General features: G+C 38.5%; 1 protein-coding gene across 1 annotated transcript; it reads left to right on the forward strand.

The window, feature by feature from the left end:
- Positions 1-8,662: 8,662 nt before the first annotated feature.
- On the forward strand, positions 8,663-15,956 carry LOC132103138 (transmembrane protein 79-like). The gene is made up of 5 exons (XM_059507983.1): positions 8,663-8,805; positions 9,778-10,353; positions 13,631-13,825; positions 13,979-14,201; positions 14,975-15,956. The coding sequence occupies exons 1-5, from the start codon at positions 8,802-8,804 to the stop codon at positions 15,168-15,170; spliced, it is 1,194 nt and encodes a 397-aa protein (XP_059363966.1). The 5' UTR covers positions 8,663-8,801; the 3' UTR covers positions 15,171-15,956.
- The last annotated feature ends 2,184 nt before the right edge of the window (positions 15,957-18,140 follow it).

Raw genomic sequence — 18,140 nt, forward strand, 5'->3', positions numbered from 1 at the left:
AGTGCATTGGTGATTATATAAAGATCAAATGTCAATAGCACAAATCTAAAATAAAACATTCCCATATCTACAGAAAAGAACACTGACAGCTGCGGCCCTGCGCGAGCACAAACGAACCGGACAGGTTTGTAGACGAGATGGATGGAGAGCGTGGCTTGCTTGCGTGACGTCACTCCTCCTCCAAAGATTTTGTGATGTCTAAAGAATGGAATAATTTATGATGGTTCTTTCTACGGCACAAAACAGCACAAATCGAGCACAAACAAAAAGCACCGGTTTTGGGCGATTTGGACGGCATGGGGTGGAGAGTGACGTCACTGTCCCGAATCCAATGTGTTATTTCTAAGGAGGGGGAAAAGATACAATGTTCCTCGTAACGGCACAAACCGGCACAAATCGAGCACAAACGAGCAGCACAGTTTTGCAACGATTTGGACCATATGGGGTGGACAGTTATGTAACTGTACTTAAAAAGTTTCTTTTTTTATGTTTAAGAGGGGATCGTAGTTGCAGTGTTTCTTTCAACGGCACAAACCAGCACAAATCGAGCACAAACGAATGACACCGGTTTGGTGCGATTTGAAGGACATGGGGTGGAGAGTGACGTCACTGCCCCGAATTAAATTTGTTATATCTGCGAAAGGAAAACAGATACAGTGTTTGTTTTAACGGCACAAACCAGCACAAACCGAGCACAAACGAACGACACCGGTTTGGTGCGATTTAGATGAGGTGGGGTGGAGAGTGACGTCACAGCTCCCGAATTAAATTTATTATATCTGCGAAAGGAAAACAGATACAGTGTTTGTTTTAACGGCACAAACCAGCACAAACCGAGCACAAACGAATGACACCGGTTTGGAGCGATTTGAAGGACATGGGGTGGAGAGTGACGTCACGCAACCCAAAAAATAATGTTCAATATCTCAAACACCAAACCAGCACAAACGTTCATTTTTGCGGCACAAATCAGCACAAACGCAGCACAAACGAATGGCATAGTTTTGGAAATTATTTCGTTTTATGGGGTGCCAACTTCACGGAGGTGCTTACCACCATTGAAAGGCTTGGAAGAGCAAGTACAATTTTTAATATAACTCTGATTGGATTAATCTGAAAGAAGAAAGTCACATACACCTAGGATGCTTCAAGGGTGAGTAGAAGATGGACGCATTTTCATTCTCGGGTGAACTTACCCTTTATTTCCCATTAGGCAAAGGTAAGCGATCGCATTGGGCCCCCATAAGGGCCTCCTGCTTTTCACATAGGCTATGAGATCTGCACAAGCACAGACACGCGAACGGTTGCTATTTTCGGTGTTTATTAATATGCTACCACGAAAACCGCCTGCGTGTTAAATGTTCTTCTTATGTAGAGCTGCTTGTAGCAAATGAAAATATCATGTATCTGAAGCTGTAATTAAATATTGATAAATATTGATTATATTTTATCCACACTTTTCTCATTCTCACTAATTCAAGTTTTTATATGAATGAATCACTAAAAGGAACCGGCTGTCCCCAGAAAAGTTTAGATGCCATTTTCATTTCAGGCCTGATAAAGTATAATTTATGAGCACAGCTAAAGTCCCATATAGTCTTTTGTGCAGGTCTTTTTTGTTTACAGCCATTACAATGGAAACTGTATTTCCATTGTTTCCATTGTCGCTGTATTTCTGCCATTCTAAAAACGCCTCCTGCTGGCAGAGAATAAATGTGCACTTTCAATAAGCCTGTCTGCAGTTTTTGTTCAGACCAATGTGAAAATCCACCCACATAACCCACATAATATAATAATTTATACTTCTGTTCTGACTAATTCCTTTTCTTAAAAAAATAAAGTTTAAAGGCTCAATTGTGAAGTTTATCATTCTATAATTTATTTTGTTTTTTCGAAAACCTGTATCTCAACTGTATTGCTATTTATCAATTGATGTTTTGTTTTGTGATACAACATGAAAGTAAGCCATTATGACATAAAAAATATAGAAATTATGGGGCACCACTGTGCAGCAGGAAGAATCAAAACAAAAAAGGAACCTCAGTGTTGAGGTTAATATGTGCACATATATAGGGCCCCATTCCTATATTTTGCCTGGGGCCCCAAGATCACTAAATCTGCCCCTGCACATACAGACTGTGTTTGCAATGACAGTGCTGAAGATATTGAGACTGGATGCATACAACAGGCTGTCTCAGACATTTCAGATGACAGCAGCATGTCTGAAAGCATGAAAATTCTCCATTTAAGCTGATTGGCTGACATTCATGAGCAGCTTGTAGTAGACACCATATTAAAATGTGTTAATCCTGCAAAGTTAAAAGCAGCCACTATTTTTAGCCACTGTTGTTATCACACATCAGTGGGTCTGTATTAAATCCTCCGCCTTCACAGAAACACACGTTTACACTGTGCTTTGGCTGGATCACACTTGTCTCTCACCAGCTCAGCTTTACTGAACACACTTGGAGGCATTGCTATGGCAACTGGTTGCTATGGGTGATGTGACACCACTACATGCTCATCTTGGTGAGGGAAAGAGGGAGTTGGACCACAGCGGAGAGGAATGGAAGCGGAGAGCCACTGATTTTATTTTGAATCCTGAACAAATCGACGAGCTGGTTTGAAAAAGTTGTGATAACCATCTGTCTCTGAGCGGACAGCCGTGATGGCAGCTGTCTCTCTTCCTGCTTATTTTGGGTCTCCATCACCCTCCCATTGATGAATCCTCTTCAGTAACAACAGGTGAGAAACTACTGCTTTCATCACATTCACAACCCTATGTATGTGTTTACAGACATCACCAGTTCAACTCTCAGAGCGGTGACAATGCATTTTAGATGATTTTAGGAGTGCTCATTGGATATTTACATGGATATTCGCTAAATAAAATCACAAATGGAGTCGTGTTAATGTCGTGCTCCCTGTTTCTGTAATCCAAACCCCAGGTACCTAATACTCTTTTGGTTGGATTTTGAGTAACACATTGGCATCTCATGCGTGCGCCTTCATGTTGTTCAAGAGAAATCTTCGCATTTGTGGAAATTGAGCCAGGCTTTACAGGGAGTGCCAGTGCTGATCGTGAGCACTGGCATCAAAGAACTGAACCATTAAAGGGTCAGCAACCACCAATACCACAGCGGTTTGAGAGAAAGAAACGGGGCATGAAAAACCAGTCGGAAATGGATTTGTTCACCTTAAGATGAGAGAGAGAGAATTAACTCAAGGCTACTCACTGTCCTCAGCTAGATTAATAATTTCACTGATGTGCATCAGTAATGTGAGTTGGATTTAATGCTGCAAAATGTACAGAGTAATCTTATATAACATTGTGGTAAATGCTTTTAAACGTGAGGCCTGCGCCACACTGGCTGTAAAGTTGTTGTTGTGAATCCTCAAACATGTTGTTTGGTGTTCAAATTGAACGTGTGACAGATTTTGCTTTGGAACTTATGAGATATCGATGATATTTCGGTTAAAATGTATTTTCTACTTGTTCTCTGAGTGATTTTTTCCTAACCGTCTTTGTGTGTTTCCAGAATGGCTCTAAACAAAAACCTGTTGATCATGAAAATGGCCGTGTGCCCCTGACCCGTGCCGACAAACTGGAGAGAATGGCCGAGCATCTCCATGGCAGCACGCTGTCTGCGTCTGGGGCCCCCCACCCCATCCCTTTCCTGACACTGGAACAGAAGGCTGCCTTCGTCTTCATCCTCCTCCTCTTCATCTTTCTGGGGCTGCTGATTGTGCGCTGCTTCCGAATCCTTTTGGATCCATACAGCAGCATGCCGAGTTCCACATGGACAGACTATATGGAAAAAGACACGTTCGACTACCGCATTGCCTGAGCTGCTAGCCAGATTTCAGGCTAGGAGACATGTGATGATTACCTCACAGGCGCACACACACACACACAAACGCCGACACACAACCACCACACCTCCTCCACCTCAGAGCCGGCTGTATCCCTCAAGTGTTGTTCTGTGATGGTGGTTTTGTGTACTTGTGGGTCTGGCTTTTTCCTTTGAAATGTGCACTTAAACAAACTGTCTTGTCTCACGTGTTCTGACAGGGTTTTTCAACTCATAGCTTCAACCACTGATGTCACGTTCAGCATGTCTGACAAGTCTTAGCGATGAATCTTTTATGTTCTAAACAGCTTTATTACTGACGAACATTATGGTTAATAATTTCTATGTCCAAGGAAACGACAAATTCACAATTCCGAAATTGGAAAAATAAAATGGGTTAATCCATTTTTTCAATGAATCATTTCACACTTTCCACACAAAGCACAGTACATTGGTTCAAGGATAGTTCTTCATATTCAGAGCTCTTCAGTTTGGGACTCTTGAGCTCTGCGCCTTATAAATCTGTGTGTTTACAAAACAGCCAGAGAAATTATCCCTGCTGTTATTCAGCTAAATGTCAATTAATGTACAGACCTACCAGCCTCTATAGGCAAACTGAATGTTTGATTTGCCAGGTCCTTTCCCTTCCTCTCTCTACGGTGTTCTTAATAGGATGAGTCTGATTTTCTCTCTGTTGTTCTTCAGTATTTGCCGATGTTGAAATTGACTGTTCCATCAAGCGTTTGCCGTTCTGTGTGGGCTATCAGCACATGCTTTTTTTCTTCTCAAAACTTGATTCACCTGTGATTTGCTTGACTTACATGTTCAATAGAAATGAAGCTGAAATAAACAGGTCTGATATGTGTCTTTCATGCAGAGGAGGTCAATATTGCCATTTAGGTGCAACTTAGCTAGTGCTCTCAAGTCAGTGAAACTGAGGTCTTGTTATTTCTCCAAAACACTGATCTGCTGTTCTCACAATGCACATTGTGTCTTAGCTGAGTGGTAGATATATTATATTTGAGCCTTTAAAATGCAGAGAGATGCTGGTGACTTTATTCAAAGAGAAAATGTGCCATGTAGTTTACAAGTGGCTTTTGCATTTTAATGTGCTTTTATATTTGTTTCCAAATAATAATAATAATAAAAAGATGTTTACATCTCACCCTAGTGTCTTAATATATAAAACACTATTAAAATTTAAATAAAAACATGCATGACGGGTTGTGCTCCATTTGAAATTACATTTTTATTAATACTTTTAGATTCCAATTCAGGTCCTTTAAGCAAACTAGATGCAAAAATGAATTCAAATTTGAATGTAAAAAGCAGAATTAATATTAACTTTGACTAATATTTCAACTAGAATTGCAACACTTTTAAGTCTTTACAAAATATAGATTTGAAATGCTGCCCATAAGAATTGGTATTCAGTTTATACATTACTTCATATTTCATAATTAACTTTTGTGGAACAGGATGGAAGAACATTTCATTTTCCAGAAGTCATTTCCAGTGTTGAATTCTGAGCTAAATTTCTTTCATTCCAATTCAAATTCAAATCACACTCATGAATTCAGTGTTATTTCAAAGGCCTGATCAGATGGCAGGGGACACTCATCCCTTCACTCTAACTCATTTTGGTCCAAAAACATCTCCTCCTGCTGAGAAAGACATCAGATCGACCCTCCAGAACAGCATGCAAACATCCTTAACCCCTTCATTAGCATTATGCTAACAGCAGGCACACATGCTGGCAGCAGCTTTCACAGGAGGGAGCGTGCAGCAAGAAAACATCTTAAAGTCATCTGTCTTCATGTTCTCATGCCACCGTGTACAGATGTGCTTTCACTCAAACTCAAGAAAGCAGTGACAGCTCCATTTTACATTGCCACATCCCACAGGGGCTCTTTGAGCTCAGAACAACATACTGTAGTGCAAAATGAATCAGGCCTATTGTAGAGGGAAAGGTAATGAGACATTTAATGTAGAGAAGAGGAGCACTATTTCATCAAACTATGTGTGTTTTTTACGGTCATGGTGTTCATTGACATTACGTTCTCATTGCAAGGTTATAACGGTGCAGAACTGAATCAGTCTTGGGCTATATTGTTCAGCCTCATTTGTTTTTGAAGTATCATTACTTTACTATATATTTACATTTATGTTCTCGGCAGATGCCAAAGATAATCAATGTGTCTTATGTCTTGGCAACAAGTATTTTATGACATTTTCCTTAACTTGTAGATGACAACAAACACACTACTGCGACAAAGCTGTAACATGCCAATATGAACATGAATGACAACCTGTAAAAATGTATTTACAAAAAAATCATGTCTAGACATGTGAATCTCTTTTACTTTCCATCTTTGATTCTCTAGATGGACTTTTTATTTATTTATTTTTACTGGAAATCAATACAGCTTTACAAGAACCCTTAATAAAATTATTTTCTGAAAACACAAACCATCTTAAGGTGGTTAGCTAGCCTCCCAGCCTGGGTTTGGGTGTACTTTTCAGCTAAATCAGCTTAAACCTGCAAACCACCTTCAGCTCATTTATTTTCAGTTATTGTACATGAGTTTAACCATCATGCAGATTAACCACATGAGCAATTGGGCAAACCTACCAGGGGGACCACATCTGGGGAGAACCACGCAAAAAATTCTGGTAAGACAAGAGATGCAATTACAAATGTCTTTCTATAGCTATGGTCTGATATTAGTGAACATACAATCTATCATATTACAATATTTATTAAATATGGTTAGTTTCATGGTTAGGTATATTATGTTCACATTTACATCTCTCAATATAGATGGTAATTATTATAGCTTTAACAGTTCATTAGTGCTTAAATTTGTTTTATTTTGCAGCACACACATTCAGATCATAGAACAGATATACAAATTACAGAGTTTATCAGAGTACACAGTAAAACATTTGGAACCTGAATTAAACCTGAAAATGTTTTCTTACTTGACGTGGGCACTCAGTGTCAAGGGGCACCAAAGAGTGTCCATGCTGACGACCAGAGTGAAAATTCAGTTTTGCCCTTTTTATTATTATTATTATTGTCAATTGTAATTATATTTTATTCAAAATTCTATTGATTAACCTTTTTACAATTTAAATAAATTTGAATTGACTAAGAGGAGTGTGTCCCTAAATACAAGTAGACATCCACTGCTCAGCGTCTTTGTTCTATATAGTTGCCCCAGAGCTGAAACACAGAATACAGAGCTTTCAGTACTTCTGTTTTATTAGAAAATGCTAACTTCCTAAAGAGTGCCACACAAGCAACTTCAACTATCTTGCTCCAAACATTAAAGATAAGATTTTTTACAGAGTCTGGGAGGCTGCCCATTCAGTGCAGGGAGGCAGGGAAGCTCTGGCACAGCACTTAGGGTACGTTATAGTTTGCTTTCAGGAAACCTTTGACTTCGTGCACAATAAGAGCATGGCTGTCCATTCAGTGCATGGAAGCAGCGAAGCCCTAGCACTGTGACAACTAGCTATGGACCAAGAGTGCACTCTGTGCATCGACACCTTGGAAACCTGGAAAATTAGGATGAAGATGCCAGCTCACCCCAGGGAATAACTTGGAGTCAGGACTAAGGTGTGTCCTATAAGGTCGCGGTGGGTGGGACACAGGACACACCCTTGGTTACCAAAAAAAAAAAAGAAAAGAAAAGAAAAAAATATTGGGGGAAAAAAAGAATTCCAAGGCAATCGTTAACAAATGAGAATTTGAAAAGACTTAATTGTTCCTGCTACGGTGCAACACTCTGGGTGGGACTATGTGTCCACAATTATGTGTCTGTTATACTCTGCAAGGAAACCTTTAACTTCCTACACAACTAGGGTGCTTCTCAATATCCCTCCTCGTCTCCTTGCTCCTCCGTCCTCCATCCTATGACCCGGAAACCGATCTAGCACAGCCATCTTGAAGGACATCTCAATTCTCTAATTGCACCACGAGGAGGCGAGGATCGAGGAGGGAGGAGGCTTTCATGAGGAGCGATGAGCGAGGATACACAGGTGTGTCCTATGCGGAAGTCTTTTATCGACTTAACGTGAAGCACGTATAAATTCTCCTCCCCCTTCACATCTGTTGTAATAATTTTTATTTATATTTTACCTTTTCACTTCAAATAAACCATGCATGTCATATATTTCAAACAGTGCATCTTGCTTTATTAATATTTATTATGAATGTCTTAATTAACAAACTTTAACAACATAAGGGCAGATCCCTTTAATCACAGCTGATGACACTGAAGTAACGCTGAAGGGAGTGAGGATAAATCATTTCACTTGATTCAAGTCCTCCATCCTCACGTCTTTTCCTTTCGTCCTTCCCTCGCATCCTGAAGAGGTGGAGCTAAGACACGAGGAAAGGAAGCGAGGAAAGGAAACGAGGATGCACAAATAAGAATTGCTAGAGTAAGGCTGCTCATTCAGTGCATGGAAGCAGGGAAGCCCTTGCACAGCACTCTGGTTGGGGCAACTATGGACTATGAGTGCATGAGTGCCTTGGACACCTAAAAAAAATTACGGTGAAGCTGCCAGTTAGAGACTAGCACTATTCATATGATGCACGACAGCCATTATAAAATTAGTTTAATTGTTCAGAAGCATTATTTTCCAAAACAGTTGTTATGGGGGGTGAGCACCCAACTGCAGAAATATAAATCAGCGCCTGTGTATGTTGCCTACACATTTATCAAGAGGTCACTTCACACTTTCACACTAATGAGTTGATGAGTGTGTAAAGCGATATATACCTGGTGCTACAGCCGCGCTGATGACACACAGTGACACACCTCCCCTTTAAGAGACCGTCCCTTTAACTTCACCTGAACACACCTGAACTTCCCCTAAGGAAGTTTCACTACAGTAGAGGAAAAACAATCCAGAAAGAAAAAAGACATCCTGTGCTGAAATATGGGTGAGTTAGTACATTGGAAAGTTTTATACTTTTACTTGAAGTGTTACATGTTTCTCAACCTGTGTAGCGCAGAGAGTTTTAGCTTTTTGACACATTAAATTACTTTCAGCCTGGTTAAGGAATCTCCTTCTCATTATTAAAATAAGACCCGTTGAACACAATAAAGATCTAATGTTTCTTGTAGACAATAACCGCTTGAGAATGAGTGACGTCGTTCTTCTGAGCTCGCTCTTATGTGATTATCTGTCCTGGCTGTTCTCGGCCTCGTTCGCTTTCAGTTACTCGTCTGCGAGTGTAGCGACACTAAATGTGACTAAGTTAAATGTCATAGTTTCCTGCTAAACAAATATTCACAGGGTTGATTGTTTGAGGAAATCAACGTCCTTTGACAGCTAATGTATAGTTAGTTATAGCTTACAAATAGTTTTGCATGGCATCTTGTTTTTATAGAAGTCATAGTTACTTTAGTTTGACTAGGTTAACTATTTAAATTAGCTTAAACTAGTATTTAACCACTCATTTGCAGGTTGACCCACTTATATGTTAAAACCACCATAAGCTTGTATGTTACTATGTCCAAGATAGTCTACAAGCACCAACTAGAAACAAGCTACCATTGTAAACTAGATTTTCTGTCAGGTTTATCTGTGATCTTGACAAAAATAGCACAATTTAACTAGTTATTAACTTTTAAGAGTGATACTAGATTGTTTTTACTTGTTTCTTTATTATCAGGGAATATGATAATGTATGATAATATTATAAACTTGTGGTTCAGACAGTAGGCTGAAGTTAGAGTCTCAGTAAGTTCTCTGCTATCTGCTAATAACTTATTCTCCTTCTAATGTATTACTTATTGGTTTCAGTAGATGTCCATTCACAAAATTTAAACCTCTTACAAAATTTCTCAGACAGACTGTAGCCAGCTTCTCCAATTCTTTCATTGGCAGAATTTCTGTTTTAATTTTTCAGGGGAAAAGGGCCCTCCTGGACCAGAAAAGGTGCTCCAAATTCCTGAATGGGTAGCAGATGTGGACAAGGTAACAAAGAATGTGAACAGCACCGAGGAGGAGAACAAAGAGGAAATGATCAAATCTGCAAGTATGGAACCCAGTACCCTACAGTGGCCTGAGAATAAAGCTGAACCACAGATTCTGCCAGTCAAGGTTGGGGAGAGCACAAGTGTGAAATCAGATTGCATCTCACTCCAAGGTAGAGTGAGCCTGACGGAGAGTGAGAGGGAGCAATTTTTGCTGAAGGAGATGGATACAGGGAAAGAGATTTTTTCTGATTTTGAGCTGAGAAACGGAGTGAAAAGCACCTGCTCGGAGATAGAGGTGGAGGAGGTGAACATGATGCCAGAGAACGCAGCCCGAGTCTTCAGCCCCAGCATCTCCATCCTGCGCTCCACTAGCAAGCAGGAGGCTGCAGACCACTTGAGAGACGATGAAGAAGTGAAAAGTCCCTTCGTGGGGACACATGGGACACATGGAACACCGCTAGAAGACTATTACCTGGAGTGGCCCGTCACATCAAAATCACACTGCTGTAAGTTCAGATTAAATCATTACGTGTTTCGTAACTTTTAATACGCAATAGTACATCATTATCAACTGATAATAGAGAATTTATTGGTATAGGCTGATATCATTCCTGTAGCTCAAACAGCAGAGTATGGCTCTACCAACACCAAGATCATGGGCTCAATTACCAGGGAATGCATAAACTGATAAATGTATACCTTGAATGGAACGTAAGCAGCTTTTGATAAAAGCGTCTGTGAAAGTCAAAATGATGTTGGTTATTTAACTGCGCATACTCATTTCCCGTATTTTTGCATTTAGATTACCTTTGTCATTATCTTCTGCTCACTTAATGTTCAATGTTCAATTTATGTATAAAGCACATTTAAAACCACTTTATTTGACCAAAGTGCTGTACAAAAAGCATAAATCTTATTACAGCATTTAAAAAATGCACAGACCTAATCGCTGCATTAGCACTGCATATGGCTTCAACACAACAATAAAGTCCATATAAGCTTAAAACAACCGAATCACCTATCATTAAAAGCACTGGAGAAAATATGTGTTTTTAACAGAAATTTAAATTCAGACACTGTAGAAGCAGTTATGATAGATAGAGGCAGATTGTTTCATAATTTGGGAGCAGCAACAGAGAAAGCTCCATCTCCCCTACATTTTAGTCTAGTTCTGGGAACCCACAATATATTTGTAGTCTGAGATCTGAGTGATCTGACAGGATTGTGAACAGTAAGCAACTCAAAGATATTGAGGATTTACAGCTTTGAACACAACAAGCAAAATTTTAAACTCAATATGGTACTGGAACGGTAACCAGTGCAGTCTACACTGAAGACTCGCCCTCTCGCGGCTGTAGACGGTAATGTTTTCTCTTGGTTCTTGGTTCTAAATAAATGCGACTTATAGTCCAGTGCGACTTATATGTTTTTTTTCTCATCATGACGTATTTTTGGACTGATGCGACTTATACACAGGTGCGACTTATAGTCCGAAAAATACAGTAGCTTTAGTTCGCAGTCAGGTATAAAACCCAGATTTTTTAGCGTTGTGGACTTGATATGGGGTGAGAGCCCAAATTGATTGTGCTCAAGTCAGTTTTGCCATTTGATCTGAAACAAAACATCTTCTGTTTTGTCATTATTTAGATGTAGAAAGTTATTTGTAAGCCACATTTTCAGTTCAAGGAGACAGGCAGTTAATTGATTTATAGCAGAGATATATCATCACGTTTAAGTGGTATGTAGAGCTGAGTACTGTCAGCATAGCAGTGATATTATATACCAAATCTCCTAAATATTGATCTTCATCTACAGCGATATCGTTGACTTGATTGCAAATAAATGCACAGACACTATTTAACTGAACAGAGATGACATAACTGAATCCAATGATGAACTGCCTTTAACAATCATTTTTGCATTATTGACACTGTTTTCCTAATGAATGTTGTTCAGTTGCTTTGACGCAATGTATTTTGTTTAAAGCGCTATATAAATAAAGGTGACTTTGACTATTGATCCCATGGGTAACAGTGAAAACAATATCGGTGCCGAGATTGAACCCTAGAGAACACCACTTGTAGAATGCACTACAGAAGAGGTGTAGCTACTTGCCTTTACTCACTGAAAGTACAGTGCCCCTAATACCAATGCAATGCTCCAACCTCAAGAGACCATGGTCAACAAAATCAAATGCTGAACTAAGGTCTAAAAGCACTAAAGCCATAATATTGCCCACATCAGTGGTAATTAAAATATAATTAAAAACCTTCAAGAGGGCAGACTTTTTACTGTGCAAACCTTTAAAACCAGACTGAAAAACTTTAAAAATACCACTAATACTCAAGTGGTTTTGCAATAGAAAAAAATAAAAATAAAAATTCTACAATTTTTGATAGAAACGGGTGATAGGAAATTGGTCTAAAATTTGAGTGAACTGCAGGATCAAGTGAAGGCTTCTTACGGATAGGGTATACAAACGCTAATTTAAAACAATCCAGTACTACCCCTGTTAAAAGACAACTTGTTATAATAGTCACTAAATCAGAACCAATAGTCTCAAATGTTTGTTTAACAAATCGTGACGGCATGACATCGTGAGGGGAAAAAGTGGATTTGAATTTTAAGGTGATTTCTCTGCATGTCTGTAGAGAGACTAAATCAAATTCGCTCCACTGAATATTGGATAAAACGGCATCTACCATAATAGCTAACTGAGCCTTAACACTATTTACTTTATCTACAAAATACTTGAGGAAAATTTTACATATTAAAGAAAAAAAATTCTGCACTTGGGGGATTTAACTCAGAATCAATACCTGAGATTCGTGTTCTGGATCAATGAGAATGTTTGGTTTCTGACAAATGTTTTGCCATAGCTGCCATAGCTACCTTTTGAAATGTGCACAATGAGTCCCTCAGCATTTCATAGGACACTTGAATCCCATATTTCTACCACCCGTGTTCACATTGCCGACATTGCTGTCTAAGCACCCGAACATCACTATTGATCCATGGCTGTGATTTGTGCTTTAAACAAATAAGCTTGAGCGGTGCAAGGTTTAAAACGCCTATTATTTAAAAAAAAATTCACCTGATCCTCAACATTCATGTTAGTGATGACAGGATCTGAAGCAAAAAGTTATATAAAACAGAGATTTGGTCCGCCAAGTTCAGGAGGGATTTTGTACCCGTCAAAGGCAAAAACGATAATGAGGAAAGGAGTTAGTTTACGCAGATCCTGATTTAGGTAGGCAGCCATGAAAGCCAGTTGGAGGAAGTAAATGAGAAAGTGTTAATGTTTTTTTTATATATATATTTAAAAAACTAAAATTAACGCTGTTGAATGTAATATTTAGCAAATCTTAAAATGAATATTAATTTTCATACTGTACATTGTAATATTGTGATCGGTAAATTCACTTTTATAATTCAGCGTTTTTAAAAATAATTGCTTTTAGTTTTGTTTTTTAATAATGCATTTACACACAATAGTATAGAATTTTAATATCTGTGCATCCCTAACATGTAATAATTTTATGTAAAATCTCACAAACCAAATTGAAAAATCATTTTAAATCTGTTATTATTGTTCTTTAAATAAGACCGTTTGCAAACTTGTGTGCAATCTATTTTTCCTTCAGGATTGCAAATTGTATATTCAAAAATGAACAAACCCACAAATTTCCACTTAATAAAAATATTAAGCAGGACAACTGTTTTCTTCGATGGTGATAATAAATATTTCTTAATGCAATCATGAAAAATGTGTCTCTTTCTCAGGTAGCTTTGGCGGATCTTCTCGTGATGCTCTTAAACTGGGTGCATCTATGTTCACTTCTGCCCTGATCTTCCCCTTGCTGGTATGGGGTGGCTATGTCTATCTTCCCTTTGATGCCCCTCTGCTTGACAGCGCCCCCCTACGGCTGGTCTACACACTGCGCTGCTCTGTTTTTGCAGTCATACCTATTGTCCTTGGTAAGCAGTACCCAGATGAATATGGGTCTGTTTTGACTCTTTAGATTCATCATTGTTAGATAAACTATATCTTTGTGTTCATTCAGTGCTGAAACATTCAATCAAAAAGAGCTGTTTGGAAACAGTTATTTTGTTTTTTCTTTCCACTCTTAGGTATGTTGGTACTAGGTGTGTCCCGTCTGAGGTATCGCTCCTTGAAGCCGCGGTTTGAGGGGGAGGGGGAAGTTAAGCAGGTGGCAGTTCACCAGCGCTATGTGGAAGACTCAGTCTCCCTCTTTCTCCTTTACTTCCTCCAACTGGCTGTCATGGCTGCCTACCTAAATCAGAATCTGCTGAAACTAATTCCTCTTCTCACCATCATTTTTGCCTTTGGCAGGTACAAAATCCTTCCTGAATTTGGAGGACCAAATCTCTGATTTAGAAAGGGCCACAAAATTGGCACTGATTAATAGGAGTGTAACACTTATGTCACAATTCAGTTTGATAAACAAGACCAAAGTAGAGTTAAAAAATAAGGTGTACATTTTTTTTACTGTAGTTATCTCAAACAAAGACATAAAAACAACATTGTTGTTACTTGAAATTAATGTTAACTGAAATAAAACATTAAAAACTTTTTTTTATTATTTTAGCTAGTTGCCAAGGCAACTTTTCTCATACCAAAATAACTAAAACTTAAAGGGAAATGAAAGTTATAAAAATATATAGACATAACAACTTTGAGCTTCCACGTTTACCGTATTTAAAATGCTCTGTATGTGCATTGACCAATGATTATATCTGTATAAAAGCCTGAATTAAATATGTCTAAACTTTATTTTTTTGGGTGATTAGACACAATGCATATTGTTGCTATCCACAATACCCATTGTAGCATTTTTGTATTGTGATATATTGTGGCACAATATATTGTTACAACCTTAGTGATTAATTCAATTATTATGTCATTTTATCATGGTTTTTATGCTTCGTTTTGTTTTATGTTTTGTTTGTGTGTTTGTTTCTTTTTTTATTTTCTGAAATAATAAACTTTGTTTATTCATAGGTTTAAATTAGATGTTGAATTCCAGATATTCAATGTGTAGTAACAATTTTTTTTTTTTTAAATGACTTTTATGTATTTTTCTTTTGTGTCTTTGTGCATCACAGATTACTGTACTGGGTCGCAGCAGCTTGTGACAGCAGTGTGAGAGGTGTTGGCTTTGGGTTCTCGTTTCTGCCAATGCTGGTTATGCTGGTGGCCAACCTCTACTTCATCTTCCTATCTGAATCCGCAGGCTCCATCTTTGCCCCAGACATCCAAGAACCACCTGTTCCTTCAACAAAACAGCGGTTCTGGGGCTAAACATGCCACTTCTGACACCTCTGCTACTGCCAAATGTAGACCAGATCTCTTTAGGCTTAGAGCCAGCTTAAATAGGACTGTAAGACATTTCTGAGAATGTTTAATCCAACTCTGATTTCTTTTTCCTCTCCTGTTCTTTGCTTTCCTGAGTAGTTTTATATCATGATCAGGTGGGTTGAAATTGACAGAACTCCAGTCAAAGGAAAGAGAGGAGGGGTAGAACAAAGGAGGGATTTTTTTCCCTCAAACTAACTTATAAATAGAAGTTGTGTACTGAAGCTTTAGACATTAAACTACAAATTAAAATGAACAACACTTTATTGCACCAAACACCAAAACAAAGCTCAAAAGAGCTCCAAATATACTGGTTTCATCTCATCTATTTTAAGAAGAGAATGTCAACAAGAAGAAAACAAATTTCCAATTATTTATTCCAATTTTTTTTTTGTTTTTTGGGGTCAGGCATTGATTGCTTATTCAAGTCTTTATTGTTTGGTGTGTGAAGTTAGTGGCCTGCCCAAACTTGTCATTTTCCACAACCACTCCTACATTTCTTTGGTAATTTAAGGACAATATGATGTTTACTGTGTGCTAAGTGGAGACATATATTTTAGCAGATATATTTAAATATATGACTTCAGTAATCAAATTAGAAGATCTCTTAATGAAATACTAATCAAAGCTGTAAAGAGATATAAAAAAATTGTAGCCAAGTGCAATTGAATGTGTTAAGCAGGAATGAATGTCTGTTTGTTATATTTTCATAAACATTTTGAACAAATCCAATATTTCTGTCAATGACTGGTTTTGTGCATAAACTGAATGTAAAAACGCTGGTCATCGCATACAGTGGTGGTCGTTTCTAACCCGTTCAACCAAAGATTTTTGTCGGAGGGCAAAAAATATTTCCTACTAGGCTACCTGCTGTCATTTGATAGCTCGAATACATGAAAGGTTGACGGCAAACCTCCAGCAGTTTTAATAATAATACTTTTGTATCATATACGGAGGCAGAATGACATCTCAAGGCGGCAGGAAACACAGCGTTTGTCTGTTTCGAAAGCTGTGGAGAAACATGTGCAGCGGTAAGAAGACCGAAGATCACATAACTTGAGTTATTATTATTTAATTCATGCAAGCAATTATACCCCACAAAATTTAAAGACAATAACCTAGAAATTTTACATTACATATGCAGTTTGTGTCCGTGAAGAGATGACGTAAAGGACGTATACGAGACATTTATCGTGATATGTCTGCGTTTGCCTTCATCAAGTGTTCAAATGTACCTAAACGATTGTTTTGACCCTCGAGTCTGTTGTGTTTTACTGAATTGCTTGGGAGTCATTTTATGTTTTTTTTTTTTTGTTGTTGTTGTTTTGTGCAAGCTGCCTGTCGGAAGTTGCAAATCAAGTTATGTAATAACACTTGTTTTATCAACCACAACTGCACAGACTCGAGGAGCGCGCTCGTGCCCACTGGAGGCCAATGGAGAACATTAGAAGGCCCGTCTCAGGCTGGAGCCTCTGGGTCAAACTGCGAGATCAACAGAGCCTTCAGCGTCGAGACCTTCTCGAGACCCCCTCAGTCTGATTCCCACCTGCTAGAAGAGCTCTCAGGTCAGCGTCAATCTAGTTGCAACAACTAGCAGTTTAATAGATATCCTACCTCAGCAAACATTTTAAAAGGTGCCCTTTGTAATATATATATATATATATATATATAACAAATATATTAAATGTTAAATATCTATTGAGTAGGCTACATCTAATACAATCAAAAAAAAAAAAAAGACCACCCCCTGGCCCCCATCCCAAAATATATTTTTGGGTTTAGTTTAGCTACAACAACAATTAAACACCTATCTGTAGCTTTCTAGTAATCTTACAAGACATTGATCAGCTGGTTCTGATGTTTTTGATTAGGGTTGGAGCTAACTCGGCAGGACAGTGGCCCTCCAGGCCTGATGTTTCCCAGCCCTGATGTAGTGTGTCGTGTCCTATCAGAGAATATCATGCTCATGTCTGCATGAAATTAGATTTTACTCCATGTGGAACTTCAAAAAGCATTTCTTCTCTTCTGGGAACAGAGGTGCCTTGCATCTTCCCTTTTTTTCCCACACATTATTTGCCTGTATTTATTGCCAATGGGAAATCTGTGGACCTCTGCTTCCTTACTACTTGTCGCACAACGTTGCCATGAGGCAACGAAAAGAAAAACTGAATTTCTGAACATTCTGTCTTGTCTACACCTTCATACACATACATTTTAATGCACAATTCATGTCATTTTAAATAAGATTACTAAAGCAAATAATCTTGCCGCCTTCTCACACCATGTGCTCATGATGGACATGAAAAACTTTCCATTGCCTGAGGGCAACGCTATGCTTTAGAGGGTTAAGCTATTATTAAACCCATTGTTTCCCTTGCCATCTGAACAGCCATGGACACAGATATGGATCCAACTGGTTCAGGTTATGCAATATCAGATGTTCCAAGACTTTCCAATTTGACACTCATTAACCAGCAGTGCCACCTGTCCTCCAGTGATACAATCATGGGTAAGAGATTCGGACCTTGGTTGTGTCGTGATTCTTATACATGCCTGATAGAAAAAATGTAAAAAAAAAATCTAAGTTATCATTTTTCATTTGTTTTCCTGTTTTTGTCAGAGCTGGACAGTGGCGTGGACCCAGAGACAGGAGAACGAGCCCAGGGGTGACATCCTCATCTCTCTCTCATGAACACAAATCAGTGGCATATTGAAACCCATGACTGATAATCTGGGTAACTTTGAATGTATTTTGTCTCTTGGCAAGGACTGGTGACAGATTCCGTTCCTGTGATGATGACAGATTAGGTCTGCGTGCCATTCACCATAGCCAAAACTGCAGTTGAACTTCTTTGGTGGAGCTGAAATCCAAAAATGTAATTGCCTAACATTCGGGATACTGTTAAATGACAAATC

The sequence above is a fragment of the Carassius carassius genome, chromosome 24 (assembly GCF_963082965.1).
Source record: "Carassius carassius chromosome 24, fCarCar2.1, whole genome shotgun sequence".
Taxonomy (NCBI): domain Eukaryota; kingdom Metazoa; phylum Chordata; class Actinopteri; order Cypriniformes; family Cyprinidae; genus Carassius; species Carassius carassius.